General features: G+C 47.0%; 1 protein-coding gene across 7 annotated transcripts in view; it reads left to right on the top strand.

Annotated features, from left to right (window-relative positions):
- Window positions 1–18,862, top strand: part of NIN (ninein) — a 57,692-nt gene that overhangs the window by 19,818 nt on the left and 19,012 nt on the right. For 6 of the 7 annotated variants that reach the window (XM_084520965.1, XM_084520968.1, XM_084520969.1 and 3 more), the window contains exons 6-21: window positions 511–701; window positions 1,777–1,923; window positions 2,450–2,617; window positions 3,860–3,996; window positions 4,974–5,114; window positions 5,446–5,620; window positions 6,590–6,700; window positions 7,467–7,556; window positions 8,892–9,045; window positions 9,352–9,473; window positions 10,593–11,119; window positions 11,868–13,931; window positions 15,109–15,234; window positions 15,856–15,925; window positions 16,923–17,138; window positions 17,505–17,618. In XM_084520965.1, the coding sequence (XP_084377091.1) occupies window positions 511–701; window positions 1,777–1,923; window positions 2,450–2,617; window positions 3,860–3,996; window positions 4,974–5,114; window positions 5,446–5,620; window positions 6,590–6,700; window positions 7,467–7,556; window positions 8,892–9,045; window positions 9,352–9,473; window positions 10,593–11,119; window positions 11,868–13,931; window positions 15,109–15,234; window positions 15,856–15,925; window positions 16,923–17,138; window positions 17,505–17,618 (4,553 nt within the window). The remainder of the gene's footprint in view (window positions 1–510; window positions 702–1,776; window positions 1,924–2,449; window positions 2,618–3,859; window positions 3,997–4,973; window positions 5,115–5,445; window positions 5,621–6,589; window positions 6,701–7,466; window positions 7,557–8,891; window positions 9,046–9,351; window positions 9,474–10,592; window positions 11,120–11,867; window positions 13,932–15,108; window positions 15,235–15,855; window positions 15,926–16,922; window positions 17,139–17,504; window positions 17,619–18,862) is intronic. The other variant, XM_084520971.1, reaches the window with a different exon arrangement.

An 18,862-nucleotide genomic window follows, 5' to 3' on the forward strand; every position in this document is an offset into this window, starting at 1 on the left:
AGGGATGAAACCAGGCTCCTTGAAGGTGCTGCCTTATGGCCTAGCATCTCCAGGCCTGGTCCTGAGCGTGCTTTGGGGGCTGTGGGGCTGTAGTAGAGCGTGGCAGGCACTAGATGTCAGTCCCAACCAGTCCTTAGGGTCCTCCTGTGGGACAGCAGGGTGACCCCGGGGTGGGGGCTCCCCGTCCTGCCCCAGCACCATGGCCATATAGCTTCTAATTGCCCCAACACCCCTACCCCATTAGCTGTGGTCTAATAACCACCACCCCATCCAACAGGACCAAAGTTTTGCTCCCAAAAAGCCCTTTCCCAGCCCCTGGGTGGGGTGAGGTGGCAGCCCCAAGGAGGTGGCCTTGCAGCTGAGCAAGCTCTGTGCATTGGGGTCTGCAAATCTCTTTGCCGAGCAAGCAGGGGGGCTCTGGCTGTCTAATGGGGTCCCGTGTGGCATGGGGTCTCCTGGTGGTCACTGGGGAGCAGTCCCATACACCGGAGCTGTTTTCCCCCAATTCAGGGCAGCTGCGTTTCTGGAACCCGGACGACCTGAACGCCTCTCCCGGCGCCTCGCTGCCCACACCGGAGTGGATAGAGGAGAAACTGCAGGAGGTCTGCGAGCACCTCGGCATCACCAGGGATGGCCACTTGAACCGCAAGAAGCTCGTCTCCATCTGCGAGCAGTTTGGGCTCCAAAATGTCAGCGGGGAGGTGAGCGCCGTGGGGCTGGGGTTGCCGGAGGGGTGGCTCGCACCCGGAGCCGTGCTGGGTGTTGGTGCTGCCACAGACACCTGCCTTGTGGCTCATCGCTTTTTGCTTATCACAAAGCACAAGTGCAGGCTAACAGCTCGCTGCTTTCCAAGGGGTTTGTTGGCACTGAACCACCGAGAGGCTGCGCTGGGCCGAGGCAGCTGCCCTGCACCATAATGCCTGTCCGTCACCATGTACCATCACAGAGTAAACTTTAAATTAAAAAACATACCTTGGATTCCAAACGTGACTCCTTAATCCTAGGATCTGTCTATCTGGAAAGCAAATATTGGTTCAAATATTCATAGATAGTTGCTTTTGACTTCGCAAAGACCTGCGGGCTGTCTTTGTCCTCCAGACAGAGTCCCTGAGTAAATTATTTCTTTAGCAAAATGTCGTCTTAAGATTCAGTGCTTTTTTTAATAAAACTGCTTCCCATCTTAGAATACCACTGCTTGAAACGGTTTCCTTCATAAAGCTTGTTTCTGGGCTGTTATTCCTTTGCAGCATTTGCAAAAATGTTTTCAGGATATTAAAGTGTAGGAAAGGCAGCAAGTGGGAGAAATAAACTGAAGGCAAAGGAATAGGAAGGGACTATCATAACCTCTCTAATCCTAGTCTTGCTTGTAAGCAAGAAGACTGTCCTTGAAGTATAAAATAGATTTATTGTAACCTTGTAGTGCCGTACTATTTTTTTGTTCAGTGGCTTCAGATGCTGCAGAGGTTTGGGCATTTTTCTCACGAACTTGCACTAAATTCCTCGTGTCACCTGGGGTCGGGAGCAGGGCACAATGAGGCTTTTTCGTGCTGCCTTACAAGATGGATGCTTGAAGATAACCATGATAAGGAGCTTATATGCTCTGGCAGGCAGGATTTCGGTAGCGTGCATAGCTCTGCAGTTTTCTGTAAGACGACTTTCCCAGTCCGTGCTGATGCAGCGAGCCCGGCAGCTCTTTTGGTCCTTGCCTGCTGTGCTGAGTTTTGCTGCGGTGCTTTTGGCAATAACCAAAAAATTTCTGCCCCCTGCTGCTCGCAGGTGCTCGAGGGGGTGCTCCACAGCCTGGACCAAGATGGCACCATGAGCGTGGAGGATTTCTTCTACGGCTTGCTCAGGAACGGGAAGCCGCTTACGCCCTCGGCATCCACCCCGTACCGACAGCTGAAGAGACACCTCTCCATGCAGGTGAGGGGCTGCTCGGCTCCCTCGGGGCTGTTGGGAGGGGGATGGGGCAGGAGGCATCCTCCTGGAGAAGGGAAGAGATGGCCCCTTTGAAGTAATGGGGTTTGGGATGCACCTTGCAGGACGTGGTGGGCACTAAAAGGGTGCAAACTGCGCACAGGGGGGAAAAGGTGGCCTGAGGTCAGCTGCAGGCTGTGGGCTTGCACATCCCACATCCTTTTTTTTTTTCTCTTTTGAGAGTCTGGAGTTACTGCCCATCTGTGTCTGGAAGCTGAGGGCTGTAACACAAGTGCCCATGCAGCCTCTAAGGGAAAGGCAACACTTAAAAGCAGGTGGTGGAAAACACTTCAGGAGCACAGAGAACCCATCCAAAGCTATTCCTCCTCAAATTTATTCGAAGCCCAAAGCACCTGGTTGTGCTGCAGTGCCATGAGGTCAGCAGCAGTGCTTCTGCTGCAAGGAAAAGCAGGCTAAATCCTTCACCCCCCAGGGTCCTGCACCCTGCCACAGCTCTCCCCTCTCTCTGCAGTCCTTCGATGAGAGTGGGAGGCGCACGGCTGGCCCCACTGCCATGCCCAGCACCCTCGGGTTCTGCCTCTTCTCCAGCCTGGACGATGGGATGGGTTACGGCTGCGTGGAGGGCATCCTCGACTGCTGGCACCAGGAGGGCGTCGAGAACAGCCAGGACATCCTGAAGGTAACCAGCAGGCACAGCTCGCTCCTTCTATTGGCTTTATTTCCCCCTCTTTGTGGGGTTCTGGGCTGTAACTGGATTTTTTTCCTCTAAAATTCTTGGTGCCAGCGTAACTGTTCTGGGAAATCTCCGGTGATTTCCTGCATTGAAACGATGGTGCATCCCAGAGAGCTGGAAGTTAATGATAAAATGTAATGGGGCTTCCAGCTCAGCTCGAAGAGGTCACCTACATTTGTGTAAAGCAATTTAATTCCTTTACCTCGCTGAACAGCAGCACCTTCAAAGCTCTTAGTGCTGGAATGGCCTGGGTTACAGCTTGCACTGCCCAGTAATTATACAGGGTAAAAGGGTCATATGTATTGCAAATCAGGAACCTGAAGCAAACTGCTTCCCTGCCTGTCCTGCTGGAAGCTGTGCACGGGGTAAGACGCTTCCACGTGTCTGTTCCCACACCCTCTGGGTTACTGGCAGTGACAAGGACAGGTTTTTCTTAGCATTTTGTGTCCATACGGATTTTGAACATCCAGGCTGCCATAAATGCTTTATGCAAAACTGTTGCTCTCATGCAAGTAAAACCCTTTTGGAGCCTGGACTCAGCCCAGCTTGATAACTCCGTGTTATTTTAACCAGACCTGCACGGTCTGCCCCTAACTCACCTCCTGCCAGGAGCTGCCTTTAGCCCACAGCCAGCCCTGTTGGCTGTGCTGCTGCGTGGTTTTGGTGGCATGGGTGCAGTAACGGCACCACCAGCAGTACTGTGAGCTCCTTTGTGCTCGTGCAAGGTGAGGGGAAGGAAAATACAATCCATTTCTACTGATAACGTGCTGGAAGATGTGGGGTTTTTACTGTGGAACCTCCTGCAAGACCTCTTCTGTATCACCTCTGTTACAATACCCATTTTATGTGAACGCTTTCAACCACTTTCTTGCCTTTTAAAACATGCAAATGCTCCTGGTGCAATTATGTCCCCTAAAGAATTAATATTCTTAATCAGGCATGGGCTTACTTTCCTCTTGCCCTTGCAGTGTAGCCATGGTTTTTCCGTCTGTAGAGCCGGCAGCAGCACTTTAATGTAGGAAGGTGCCTGAGAGGTCTGTTTTATTGCTCCAAAGCCATTCTTGAAGGGTTCATCAGCAAGCAAAGAGCTTTTCCAAGCCTCCCCAGTTTATTCTCCCTTTGTGTACAAATGTCTTCAGGCTCCTGCAGAGCAAGAAAGCTCTGCTCCAACAGCATGTTGTTCCACAGGCTTTGGACTTCAGCTTGGATGGGAAGGTGAACTTGACAGAGCTGACGCTGGCGCTAGAAAACGAGCTTTTAATAACCAAGAACAGCATCCACCAGGCAGCCCTGGCGAGCTTCAAAACAGAGATAAGGCACTTGCTGTAAGTCGCTGGGATTGTTGTCTCTGCTTCCTCCCTGGGGATTGCCCAGCAGGAGCTTAAGGAGCAGCCGCTGAGCGGCAGCACGGCCCCTCCGAGGGGCATCGCACTGCCTGTCCCCCTAATCATCGCTATTTGGTTATCATTAATTCATCTTCATTTGGGTTTACTTGGATAAAATAGCCAAGTATCACAGGAGAATGTGCTTGGGGGGGGAATCAAAGCATTGGGCTGTTCCCAGCCTGAAAGGGTTATTGCAGTCTGCAGTGGGCACTGGCCAAGGAACACAAAAGTGTTCAGGCAGAGGCTAGCACAACCTGATAAGTGACACCACAAATCCTAAATGCTTTCTGGGAGTACTTTGACATAGGTTTTGCTGTGGGACAGGGATGCATGAGGTACAAACTGAGTTTCCCCTTTTTTTCATTTGAATGTCAAACATAATTTGACTTTGCACAGGACTTGTGGTGTGCAGACTTCTTGTTTGTGCATCACTGGGGATGACTTTGGTCATTAAGACCACAGATGTGTTACCTATCAGCTTAGCACTCATGCCTATGAGTTCCCCATTTCACTTTTAGAGCAAAAGATGAAGCTTCCCACTGTGCGGGTCTGTCTTTTTACGTTTACTCTATGGAGAGATTTGTTATTGAGTTTCCACCAAGAAAGCAGCTCAAGAAAGCAAACCTTGCTAACCTGTGATTAAAATAGGTGGGATAAAATGTGAGGATGAAGTGGTGAAGGCGATAAAAATAAGAACAAGTAAATGGGGCAGGAGGGATCGCATCTGGTTTGGGACCTGTGGGAGCACCAAGATAGGCCCAGAGCTGTGTGCCCAAGCTCATAGCTAGCTACAAATGCAGCTGAGGATAAAAAAAAAAAAAAAATCAGAAATTTTTCCAGGCTCTCTGAGAAGCCTCTGGTGAGCCTCTCCTCTGGGGGAGGGCTGCCTTAACCCAGCACGGCCATGTTCACCCTAGGGAACGGGTGGACCAAGTGGCCAGGGAGAAAGAGAAGCTGCGGTCGGACTTGGAAAAAGCTGAGAAGCTGAAATCCCTGATGGCCTCCGAAGTCGATGACCACCACGCTGCGATAGAGCGCCGGAACGAGTACAACCTCAGGTAGAGTGTCCTGGGACACCAAGGGTGAGCACGAGCAGCTCCTGCCTGTCCTCGTCATCACTGCAGGTGTTGGTGATGGAGGTAGAGGCTTGGGAGGAAGGGCAGGAGAGGTGTGAGCACCTGTGGTTTGGATGGAAACTGGTCTGAGCCTGAGGACTAAAAATCATCCAGCACCGTGCGGCCGATCTGCGCGGTTAATCCCCGTGCTTCTGTCTGGAGCCAGGCCCAATAGGGGCAGTGGCTCGGAGTGCCAATACCACCCAGCTTAACGCCGTGGCATTTGCTGCCTGCTTCCCTCTGTGAGCTTTCTTTGCCTTTGATGCCTTAACAGGAAGCTGGATGAGGAATACAAGGAGCGGATCGCAGCTCTAAAGAACGAACTCCGGAAAGAGCGGGAGCAAATCCTGCAGCAGGCTAATAAGCAGCGGCTGGAGCTGGAGCAGGAGATAGAAAAGCTGAAAACTGATGAGAACTACATCCGTGACCGCCTCACCCTCTCCCTGAAGGTAACGGGCTGAAAGCAAATGGCACTTTCTGCTGAAAACCCAGGGTATGCAAAAGCAGGGAGCGATGCTTGTGATTTGATCCTTGTTGAGAGGATCTATGCCAGCATATATTGAGCTAGGTGAAAGTAGTTTCAGCTGATAAAGTAGCTTCAGCAAGATAAAAGCACATCCATAAATGTTTTGGGGTCACCTTGATTGGTTACTGCTAGGACTTGTAGGGCTCTTTCAGATTTCTGCTGCCACATGTGCAGGGTGTGTGTGTGTGGATCTTGGGGGGCTGCTTGCCTTGCTGGCCCTCTGGCTGCCTGGCCAGGAGGTTATGTCTGGATGATGCTTAAAACATTGCTTAAATCTCTAAAGCAAGAAATCTCTAAAGCAAGTTTGCTGTTTTTTTTCCATTCAGAAAACTATTTGCTGCCTTGCAATGATATTCACCCATGATCCTACATATTCAAATCCTCTTTCCAAATTTTTTTAGGAAAATTTTTTTGAAAATTTTTTACTTAAATCACATTTTTTTTCTGAATCTGACAGCTGCCTTATCATAACTTAATGTTTTGTGTTTTTTTTTTAAGCTGAGCAGAAGCTAAAGGTCATGGTGTTGGCTTACAAATATCAAAAGCGCTGACAGTCAGTGTGAGCTGACACCTGTAAGGATGTTCAGGAGAGAGGCTTCTGACCAGGTCAGCTGTCCTTTTGGTGCCAGGGAAAGTGTAAAATGCTCCTCCCCAAGCAGGGATTAGCAAGTAAGAAGTGTGTGCCTGGTGGCCACCAGGCCCACAGCCAGCGTACACTCACTGTGCACGTGTGAACAGTGGGAAAGAAATTCACAGCTCCCGTCATCGGCTGCAGATCGTGTCGGTGCTGTGCCCTGACTTGACTGGGAGACTGCTCTTCTTGAATGAGCTGCCACTTTCTGGTTCTTTGGTCTTCCAAATGCTGAGGCTGTCGGGTTTCTGTCTGGTTCAGGAAAACAGCCGTCTGGAAAGCGAGCTCTTGGAAACGGGGGAAAAGCTGGCGGAGTATGAAAGCTTGGCAAGCAAGCTGCAGAGGAACTTGGAGAACGTCCTGGCTGAGAAGGTAAATGTAAATCCTCCTCTCTGCAGTGTGTCCAGAGCTGAATCTGCTTCGAGGTGCTGCTGGTGGTGGGGTCCTCGGGGGCTGCTCCCAAGGGGATCAGACAAATGCTGAGCCCGACTCCCCTCAGTTAAGAGAGTTGCAGATACCCCAGCCTCGCTGCGGTCCTGTGCTAAGTGATAACAGCAAGCCCTACAGCAAAGCAGTCATTCCACAGGTTTACAGGGATTTTTCCCCAGAATATAGTTTCACATAGACCCGATGTCCAGCTAGGGCAGATGATACCTGTGGTGTCTGGTGCTATGTGGCATCTCTGTTAAAACTGCATCTGAAAAATGAGAAACAGCTGAGCGTGGCGATGATACAATAAACTCATCAGCTTTTCCAAAGGCATTTCTGTGCACGTGCATCTACAGACAAAGGCTCCTTGGTGATGATTCCGCAATGATCCTCACCCAGCATCTGTCTTCCAGACATGTTTCAAGTTGGAAATGGTTTATTTCTGTGGAATATGCTGACTTTGTACATGCATTAAGATAGAAAGGTGTAGTCTGACATCACAGTTAGTGTAAGAGTGATGGGAAGATAGCAGATAGTATCCATTAGGGAGGTTCTTCCCTTTTGGATTCCCTAGGGGAATAAAAATGAAATAAAAACACCAAAAAAAAAAAAAAAAAAAAAAGAGGGAGCAGGTTGCAGGACTGCTTGAGAGCTGCATCCCAGCTGGGGTGTGTGAAAGACTGACTGGGTCCTGTTGATGCTGTTTCAGTACGGTGACCTCGATCCCAGCAGCGCAGAATTCCTCCTGCAGGAGGAGAGGCTGGCACAAATGAAGAGCAAGTACGAGCTGCAGTGCAGGGTGAGTCTAGCCCTGGGGCTGGGGACACAGCACCCGAGGGATGCATCTTCACCAAGAGCATCCTTTCTGGAAGCAGCATGCAATGCAACACTGCTGTTTGTGATGCTTTGGTTTATTTCTTTTCTACATTAATCTGTGCTCTTGGGTGGTGGAAAGCTTTTATCGCAGAAGCAAATGGTCAAGAGAAGGTAAGATGCCTTAGGGGTGGGTTGGAATAGGGTATATGGAGCCTCCTTTGCTCCACCGGTGTAAACCAAGCTTAATTCTTTGTGTGGCAATGCGCCAGTGGTTTGTCTGATTCGTGAAATAAAGGATGCCCTCATTTGAATTTAAAGCTGCAGGAACTACCAGCAGGAATAAGAGAGATCTGAGTTTTGTCAGCTTCTGGAACAGTAATAGCTTAAGGAAATAAAGCTACACAGATCTAAAGCTTGCCTTCTCCCTGCATCTTGTGCAGCTGACTGCTTCTTTAAGGTGGGCCTGCAAGTGTCTATTTCCATACCTGTTTGCTGATGACTACAATGATAACAAGCATTTGGCTCGCCTGTTCTGCATTACTCTTTTCCTTCAGTGAAGGACTGTCTTGGCTAGAGGCTGCATAATCTGCAACAACATAGTAGCTCTGTTAAGAAGTTGGAGTTAAAAAGCAAATATTTTCTAGAAATATTTGCTGAACTGATGCTTCTTGGTAAGAATTTGCTTAAATGTGCAGCTGACTTCTTTGAGTACTGGCAGATCTGAGTCAGTCTTCAAGGTTCACTTTCTGAACCTTTCAAATCTGCAGAACTGCATGTTTACACATTCATGGATTCATTTTCCTCAATAAACGATGTTCATTGAGCTCAGCATGCTGCATTTTGGCACAAACACTTGGGATATTCTGCTGGCAAGCAGGCAGCAGTACCAGATGGAAATGCACTAATGAGGATATCTCCTTTCTAATTTGATCTCTTGCTTCTGATTTGATTTTTCAAGTAGAATGGTGTTTGAGGAAGTATTTCTCAAATATGCTTGAAAATGTTCCTAAGCTGCTGCTTAAAACTGTGGTGGGAAGAAGGAATAAAGTGGAATAAAGGACCTAGAACGTGCAGGTTTTGGAAGCAAAACGCATGTTTTCAGTCTGAAGAAGGCACTATTATTTTAATAAACACTTCCATGTTATTTGCATGGGTTGCGGAGAAGGTGCTGTTTTGCAGACAGGAGGATGGTAACTAGCAAGATTTAGTCTTTACCCACAGCAGTTCTCCCCTAAAAGCCCTGTCACTGGGGTGTGTTGGTGCACGGATGCTTGGCTGCTCTCACTCAGCTCCTTTCCTTCCCCTCCCCTGTGGTCAGGAGCTGCAGGACCAGATAGATGAGCTGCACTCCGAGCTGGAGGAGTACCGCACTCAGGGCAAGGCCTTCAGGCCATCGCTGAAAAACTCGCTGTCGGAGGAGTTCGACATCGATCTTAAAACTCACGGCAACAGCGGCATTGAACCTGACCAAGGTAAAACACATTTCTTATGTGGGAACTTCAGGGATGTAGATATTCATGAGATATTCATGATAAAGCCTTGGCTGTGATGATGTAAAGGCTCCCCCAAACCCTCCTAGTGCACTCCTCGGACAACATCCCATTTTAATGTGTAACGTTAAGTGGAATGTAACTGCTATATTCAAAGCTAAACAAATATTTGTAGTTTCTTGTCTTCAGTGATGCTGTAGCTGCCCAAATACATTTAAATTGATTACCAATTCTATTGAGAATGTAGCTGTTTGGGTTTGAAGCTGTATACAATTACTGTTTTTAAAGGACTTGGTTCAGAAGACTGCAATCCGTTAAACATGAGCATAGAGGCAGAAATGGCCATTGAACAAATGAAGGAGCAACATCACAGGGACTTACATCACCTCAAACAGGAGCTTGAAGACACGGTGAGCTATTTTCCCTTCAAGCTTCACAACTCTTCCAGCCTTATACAAACAGTGTGCTCTTGGAGAAGGACTTCTGACCCCTGATGAAACCAAAACCTTTCTGTGAATCTGAGCCTCTGCTTCCCCTGCTCCTCCTGGGTGCTGGCGAGGGCTGGATGAATGCTGCATTACATCCCCAGCCGCCCACCAGCTAACAGGAGCAGCGAGCCTTTCAGATGCAGTAGTGCATTTCCTGTCTTGAAGGGCTGGCACAGCTGAATCAGCCACTTCATTCACACTGGCAGGGAATAATTGTGGGTTAGGAAGGCTGCTGGCAGGAGTCTGTGTGGGGAACACTGCGCTGAAATGTGCTCCGTGCTGTGAAAGCACAGAAACTGCTGCTGCAGTGCTGGTGGTGCCTGGTGGTTTCCCATTTTCTGGGTAGGGGTTTCCTAGTTTGCAAGGCTTATCTGGCCTCACAGGCTTGTTCTGCAAGAGCCAGCTCAGGATCAGAAGTCAGGGATCCTGTCGGGCTTCTGTTGCATCTCTTAGACCATCTCTGGATAGAGCTGGTAACTCTGCAATGACTCTATAACAGACCAATTTTGTGGGTGGCACAACACAGGGGCACTGAAACTATTCTGATGAAGCTGACAGCCCCCTGCCCTGATTACAAACGGGAAATGAGGCATGGGTATGAAGAAAGGGCACCAAAAAATATTACCCTGAAATTACTTTTCCTTAAAGGGCTTGCCCCATGTCATTTGTAAAAGCCTTTTTAAAGGGAAATCCGTCATCATCTTAATTTGGGGAGGGGGTTGAAAAAGGAATCAGTGAAATATTCTACTTGCAATTTGCAAAACTCACTTAGACTCAAAAATTATTAGTGGCTTTTCTCTTCTTTCGCAAACTGAACAGAAAAGCATGGATTTCACCGGCTTCTACAGAATAATCATCTTTATCCCTGTAAGAAATTAAGCTGCACACTTCAGTATTCTTTGCAGGGAGAACTGATATAAGATGCTAATATGTAAATCAAATCATTCTGTAGAAAGTTAGGAAATATGTAACACAAATGTACAGGAAACATATCTAGAAAATGCATTATTAAATGAACTGATCTGTTTTTCCTTCTTGCAGGTGAGCCATTATGAAAAGCAGCTAGATGAGACAAAAATCCACTGTGAGAAGGAGCAAGAGGATATGAGGAAGAAGTATAGTGAAGAGAAGCACGTCATGGAAAAGCAGATAACTGGCCTGAAAAATCAAGTTGCAGAACTGCAAGGAGAGGCAGCGGTGCTCAGAGAACAGCAGGAGAAGCTTGACTGCAAGCATAACGATGAGAAAAACAAATTACAAATGAGTTTCAATGAGGAAAAAGCCAATCTGCAAGAACTCTTGAGGAAAGAGCACGAGGACGATCTTAGAGCCAGACTGGAAGAGGCAAAGGAGAAGTTCAGTCAGGAACGAGAGGAACTGCTTCAGAACAGTGTCTGGGTGGAGGAGAAGATGAGGGTGCTGGTGCAGGCGCTGCAGGACGAGAAGGGAGAGCTGGAGCGTGGCTTCCATGAGCAGCTGAAAAGGATGACAGAAATGCACGCCCTGGAGAAAGAGGAGCTGCAGGAAGAGCTGCTGAGGAAGCACAAGCAGGAGCTGGAGGAGGAAAGGTGAGTGTCCCCGCCAGCCCTGGCAGCAGAGGTCTGCGCTGACCGCGAGTGCTTGGCACAGTGATGCTGGTGCAGAAGTCATTCCTGAGGCTTATTGCAGGTGTGTTTTGAGCGGTGCCCTCACCTGCTTCATCCCAGGACACAGGTGGGATGGTACCCAGTGGCTTTTGACTTCTTCCAAGCAGATATTTGTATTGGTTTTTAGCTCACCTACAGGCAACGGCACTGTTAAAGCATAACCAGATGTGGCTGCCTTGAGCTCTCTTCAGTGTCCTTGTGCTTTACAGTCCTTTGCACTTAAAGAGTTTGAATTTTGAGGTGTCTTTTCTGAAGAAGTTAATGCATGGCTGGTAAATGCTTTTAGGCAGGACTGAGTGTCAACAAACTGAAGCTGTCCTGGGGTGACAGAGAGAGATGGGGGACATGAACATCTTGGTTGGGGATGTTCTTGGGACAAGACCCTCTAAATCTGATGAGAAGCACAGGAAAGGCATATTGTATGCAAAACAATATCAAAGGACATTTAGTGAGTTATACCCTTCCAAGGCAATTAGATTTTGGTTTCTGAAGTTTCAGCAAACTGCCTCAAATTTAACTTTGACTCTCAGAAACACCCATCACATAGTAGCTCCACTAAAATTCAGCGGAAATAGTAACCTTTCAGCTTGTTTTATTGAGTGACTTAAAAAAATTGAATCTTTCTGAGTTAGCTCAGAGTTTAGTAATTTATTATGTTAACCATGTTTAGGAAAAAAATGGAAATTGACTATAACAGAAGAGCATCTCATGCTGAAACTCAGTTTTCTGTGGACACACAAACACTTGCAAATAAATATGAAGAAGTGATCCAAAACCTGGAAAGATGCTACCAGCAAGAGTTGCATGATCTTGTTGAACAGCAGAGAGAGGAAAAATCTCAGTGGGAGTTTGAAAGGGATGAAGTTGCCCAGGAGGCTGCTGAAGCCCACGAGCAGCTGAAGGAAAGCCTGGCAAATGAAAAGGCTGCTGCTGTTGCCCTGAGCCAGGAGAAAGAGCTGCTGGAGAAGAACTTCAAGGAGGAATTGAACAAGCTGGTGTGCGAGAAGGAGCAGCTCCAGAAAGAGCTGCAAGACCTGAGGAATGCTGCTGAGATGCAAGAGGAAAAGCTGAATGATAAAATAACACAACTCCAAAATGACCATGAGAAAGAGCTAAAGGACAAAGAGGAGCATATATCCCTGGTGGAGGAAAATGGGAGGCTGATTAGCCAAAAGCTGGAGAAACTCAGCAGTGAGTATAAGCAAGAGAAAGAAGAACTGAATTCCAAACTTCTTGCTTTGGAAAGCTTAAACAAAGACGTTTGTGTAAGAGCAGAAACAGAAAAGGCAGAGATGAATCTGGAAATCTCAAACCTTCAAGAAAAAATACAGAAACTGCAGTGGGAGGCTGTTAGTTTTTCCGCACTGCAGAACCATTATAGGGTCCTGGAAAATGAATATGCAAAAGCAAAGAGCAAAATTGCTGCTTTCTCTAGTATAGAACCTCTGGGAGACGATGCAGATGTGCTCATAAATCTGCAGAAGGTGCACGAGCAAGCTGTGAAGGAAAATGTGAGGATGGCTTCGGAGATCGTCAGGCTGCAGCAACGGCTGCGAGCTGTGGAGCGGGAGCCCCCCAGACCTCCTGGGTCTGGTCGCTCCAACCCCGGTGCAGAATCACCACAGCTGCAAGACAGAAGGGATCCTGCTCTCCAGGGGCTGCCCCGTGATCGGAGAGATGCAGGCAAGGCGGTAGGTGTGAATGTGCCTCCACTTCTAGAGGCTGACACTGCAGACCTGGAAGAAGTGCTTGAGATGCGCTCTGCTGTGGAGAAACCGTGGGATGAAGGCAGAGCAGACGGCCACGCACTCAGGTTGCAGGCAGGTCAGATGCGAGGAAATAAAATGGCAGTGGGAAGTGATTGTAATCTTAATTATGACAAAAATCAAGAGCTAGTGGCTCAGGTGCCTCTGCTGCAGAAAAAGAGAGATCTTGAGAGAGTTCCCAGATTAAAAGTACTTCAAAATGACACTAAGCAGCAGAATGCCCATCTGCCAAATAACAGAATAGCTCCCAGGAATAAAGGGTTTTATTCTGATGCTTCTAAGCTGCAGACTGATCTCAAGAGGGCTGAAGAGCTGACAGAAGCCTCTCTCCAGCTGGAACACGCTCCTGGATCAGTGAACGGCGACCTGAGGGATGCGATTCCTCAGCTTTGGAAACGGGTTGAGGAGCTGCAGGAAAGGTTGGTGGCACAGGCTAAGCTTCTGTCACTCCAGGAAGAAATCCAGACGGAAAACATGGATCTAAAATCTGAAGTGATCGAGTTAATTGAGAAAAATAAAGCCCTAGAAGACAGCTTATGTAAGCTGAGAAGCTTTCATTGCAAGCTCGAAGCAGGTAACCTGGGAGGCATTAAGCTCGGAGAAGAAAGCACACAGCTCCTCAAAAAAGCTAAAGAACTGGAAGATGGTCAAAACCAAGATGTACAAGGAAAACTGGATGTGCACAGCGAGAAGTTAAGGCTGCGGTGCCAGCTTGGAAAGCTGGAAGAACACCCTGAAATGTTCAGGGTCCTGCAGGACGAGCAGGCCCAATGTGACAGCACAACAAAAGAGATGATGGCAGACAAGAGGGAGCTGCAAGACCCCAACAGAAAGCTGGAGGAGAAAGTTACTGCCCTGGGGAACCAAAACGGTGTGCATTTCTATGAGGAGAAGGAGGAGAGGAACACAGTGACACACGGCTTGCAGAGCACGTGCACTGAGCTGCAGCAAAAAGTTGATCTTCTGAGGTAACGTACACTAAAACCTTGTGGGAAGCGTGCCGGCCCCGCCGTGCTCCAACGTGCTGCTTGCTCCACGTAGAAACTAACCTAGTGTCCCACTGACTGCCCCACGGCTGCTGCATTAACCTCTGTAGCTTAGCTCTGAGTAGAAAAAGGTGCCTCGGACTCTAACCCGTAGCAGGCAGGCTGTCGAAGCGTGGATAACAACGGCTGAAATAAGCATGCGTGACTTGGTTCTCTCTGAATGTGACCTAAAATAATGGGTAAAACCAGCAACTTGCTGCCCTGCCTGTGGATGCAGGCATCTTCACAGTGTATACTTGACGCTGTCAGAGGTTCCTGTGCTTTTATGTCCAAAATGTTGTGGTAACATTTCCAGAATGCTTCTAATTTTTACTAATATCACCTCTTCGCTCTGTGCCTTTCTAGTACTGAATGTTGCTTGGAAAGCTAGAAGCGTTTCGCTTTTTCTAAATATCAAAGTTAATGCTAAAGAATTAGTTACTTTTTTGTTAGGAGTTGGTCTTATTTTGGATTGTTTCAAACTGGTATTAGGAATGCATCTGCTATACTACGTGGCAAATACCATTGTAACAAAGAAAACACAATAGGTTGCCTCCTTTTTATCTGCTGTATCTCAGTGCTGGTCATAAACTGCTTACAAATGGCTTAGTTATCCCTCAGCACCGGCTTCCTATAAGAAATTGTTCCTTCAAGTATTGCTCCATGCCTGAATTATTTCCCTTCAGGTGCCCAGGGAAAGGAAAGGCACTCACAAACTCTGCTGTTTCCATGCTGCTGCCCCCAGCACACAGAGCTCTGAAGCAGCTGGGGTGCAGCCTCCATATGGCAGTGTTAGGCTGTCTGAAGTTAGGGATATGTTATTGGAAGTTTAAGGACTGAGAGGTACAGTACAGTATTGGACTGTGATCCTTCTACTAGGTATCCTAGATTTTAAGCAACTTTGTGCAGTTCTTTTATAGCTAGAATGTCCCTTTTCAGTGATCTGGGAAGCACTTGAAAGGTAAAATCTATACAAATCCATACACAGCTCATAAAATAAGCCGGCTGTAGCTTTGTTTTAAAGTATCACAAGCAGCTCAGGCTTTTAGTGTGGGTTTTTTTCCTTGTGGGCTTGGACAATGCACAGGAGCAGTTCTCATGTCTTGTCTCTCTGCCACAGATGTGAAGCCGAGAAGCTCAGGGAAGAAAACACTGCTCTGAAGAACGAGGTGACGTTGTTAAACGAGGAAGGTAGTGCTTCCAGCCTGAAACTGAGGGAGCTGAATGGATCCCGGGAAGAAATGCGGTAAGGATGCTACAGGGACATAGACCACGTGCCTGCCTTCAGGCACACAGCAGCAGAGTCCTTTCTCAGAGCTCCTTCACGTTGTAGACCTTCATGTGTTAGCTATCCTACAGGCTGTGAAGCAGGCTGCCTTCTGGTGCCATCAGCTCTCCACCTGGGTGAGGTCTGTTCCTTCTGCTTCTCCCCTGTCCCAGCTTGTCCTCCCCAGTCCTGGAGCTAAAGCAGGAGCCTCACTGATGGGATTCAGGTGACTGCTAACACTTAGGAGCTGACCTCTTATAATTCCTGCTGCTTCAGCAAGGACAGAGGTGGTTAGGCTGGTGTAGCCCTAGAAAAATTAGGAAGAGATACAGTGGGACAGAGCACTTCAATAATTTGGTCTTTTGCAAGTAGATAACTACCTATAGTCTTGGGAACCCAGCCTTTCCTTCCAGGAGAGGAACACGTAGGTAGGTGAAAGAAGTGAGTACTCACAAAGCCAATGCAAAGCAGTGGTGCTAAGTGAAAAATAATGAACATCCAGAATTACCTTTTCTCGTGATGTCAAAAAGCAGCCTGTTCTTGCAGAAATTATATAAAAATGAGTGACCCTAATGTTAATGAGCTTTTCCTTTTTCCTAGGCAAAAGATAGAGGCAGTGAGAAAGGAGAAAGTGGCTGTACAGAAGATGGTTGACAACCTGAAAAAGCAGGTAAGCAGACTGAGTCCATAATCTTCTCTGGAGAAATCATAAATGTACAAGTCTTTTTTTTTTTTTTTTTTTTTTTAGATCATCAGGTAGGTTTTTTTTTTTTTTAAAAAAAAAGACCACTATCTACCCTTCTTGATAATTGTTCTCATTAAATGTTTGGGATTGCTGTGAGGCTTCTTTGACCTGATCTGAAGACAACTGCAGTGCTACTGTAACTGTCTGGCTTACGGACTTGAGAGCATTCTCCATAGTCAACTTGGAAAATTTACTTAATGGAAATATGAAGTTAAAGTCTTCCTTTGTAATCATTTTGTGGGTAATGCTCTGCAGTAGCCCACGGGAGAGAGGTTATGTGACTCAGCCTCTTACTTCCCAGCTGGATGGGTCTGGGATTGCTGCCAGCAGTGACCATTTGCTCATATCTGTGAGATTCACTGCTTCTGTTTAAAGGGAGGTTCATTGTGCTAGGCAAGCAACAGAAGGCTTAAATAGGTTTTACAGCCATGTTCCTTGTGGTATTGCTCAGGATAATTTCGTAGCTCGTCAGCTACTCAAGATACTTATATCAGCATAACGAAGGGAAGAAGGAACTGAGAGGTATGCCAGATAGAGCTGATACATCTGAGGCCAATTCCCAGAAATGAAGCTTGTGAGGCTGTGTGCAGTGTGTCAGCAGCAGCAGTCCTACTTTTATATAGGGGTCTACTTGATTTGGCCTAATACTAGGGCATGGAACAAGTTCTGCAGGCAATAGGGAAATAAAACAGTGCTGCTGGGGTCATGACTGTTATGTGGAGTGCGGGTAGTTCACTGCTGTATCACCATTCAGAGTCACCATGCTGGGATTCTGTCTCTGTGGCTGGGCCAATGAATTGGGGTGATGTTTGTCAGCTTTTCTTTCTAATCACCTGAACAGAAAGGAAATGGATTAAAACAAACAAAAACCCTACCATCCAGTACAGGAATAGTCATAACTGACCCTGCTGTCCCACTTCAGGTGGCAGATCTGAAGACCAGGAACCAGCAGCTGGACTCTGAAAACACAGAGCTGAGCCAGAGGAACTCCAAAAGCCAAGCAGATGTGCAGGATCTTAACCAACAGCTGGCAAGGGTGCTCAAGCAAAAGGAAAGGGAAGCAGGGAAGTGTACTCTGGAAGAATGGGAGAAGGAGAGACTGGTACTGAAAGAGGAACTGGAAAACTCTAAAGTAGAGGTACAGGATAAGTGTCTCGAGTGGTATGCAACAACTGAACCTTTAGGAATTAGCATCCCCTTCTCGAGCTGTGTGTGATCTTTCAAATCTGAGCTTTTCCTATTACATATTGCAAATGCTTATGCATGCTGCAGTAGGGGTGGAGGGAAAGTGTGGCAGCACCTGCTTTCTGGCTGCTCCAGAGAAATAGAAGGGTGCAGTTCTGTCTTGAAAATAGAGGCTAGTGATGGCAAATATTTTCACTTGCATTTTCCAGCATGCCTGTTCTGTTCAGCCCCGTGCATCCCACCTCTAACCCACTAGTTGTAGCATCCTTGGGTTAATCTGTTACTCTGAAGCTGAAATCTGAGTTTTTACTGTCTGCAGTCATCAAACATGGTGTCCTCCTTGGAGATGGAGCTGTCGAAAACCAAAGTTCAAGCTCATATACTGGAGCAGGAGAACCGCATCCTCAAGCAGGAACTAGAGAAGACAAAACAGGTACAGCACCCTGCCCGGTACCATCAAGTGATGGGGTTAGAGCCACCATCCTGCTGGCTCTCTCTTCGTGTGATCTGTTATCTTGACTGAGTTGGAAATAGTTAACTATCAAAAATAAATATAAATTAACTTACAAAATGTCGTAACACTAGAGGAATATAAATCTTATTGAAAAAAACTCCCAGTATGGTGCACAATTGCTCACGTAAGATTGGTTTCACTTAGCCCTTGCCAAAAGGTATTCCAGAGCAGTGGATCTTCACAGATGGACTTCAACAATGAAGACCAAAAATTTAAAGTTATAATCAAGCAATTTACCAGGCTTTTCTAGGTTGTGTGGGTGGGATGGGCAGGGGAACATCCCCCAGCCACTGAGCAGTCCCTGATATCTATCTAGGTCCACAAGAGGACTGGTGTCCTCCATCATGTCCTCTAGCAGAGATGTAACATTAAGAGTGCTGCTACCTGGAGGCTTCAATAGCTCAGAACTTAAAAAGATAATTTCCTGGAGGACTTGGCTATTGCCCATATAAGCATGGCTCATTTGGCTGTAAATACATGCTAATAATCATAGATAATGAAGGGCACAAATGAGTTAGCCCTCCTGATTAGGGTGCCGAAGTCATTTTCTTCAGAGTAAAGCACTCATTTGATGTTCCTAATGCTTTGTGTTTATAATGGTCTTAAAAAGCAAAAGCAGATGAGGCATATTCAGTACAGTGAATTGTGGCTTGAGTGTAATTAAAGACAGAAGATTGAACAGAGACCAAATCACCCAGGAGCAGGCAGACTAAGCTAAAGCACTCTGTCAACTGGGAAAGAGATCAGAAGTCATCTGTATGGTATTTTCTCCCCTTCCTTGGAAGGAGAAATCTAAAACCTTATTCACCTCATCAAGGTTATAAGAGGAACACTGACATTAAGCTTCAGGAAGGAGAATTCCCAATCTGTTATGGTTATTTTAAAAATAAAGCAATAAAAATGCCATAAATGCACACAATGAAAAATAGGTGTATGGAAAGTGCTCTTTTCATGGCAATTGGTGTCATGCAACCCAGAGGGCAGATCCTATTAGGGGTTTTATGCTAATACAACTCAGGTAAGAGGCACAGCATCCATTTGCTGGCCTGTGATTCGCGGGAGCATTAACACAAATCTGAGGGACTGCAGGGTGATTTTGGAGTCCTTAGCATTGTTCCTGCAGGAAGGGTGTCTCAGATTGTGAGTGGTATTTGTATGATCAC

The sequence above is a fragment of the Aythya ferina genome, assembly GCF_964211825.1.
Source record: "Aythya ferina genome assembly, chromosome: 5".
Taxonomy (NCBI): domain Eukaryota; kingdom Metazoa; phylum Chordata; class Aves; order Anseriformes; family Anatidae; genus Aythya; species Aythya ferina.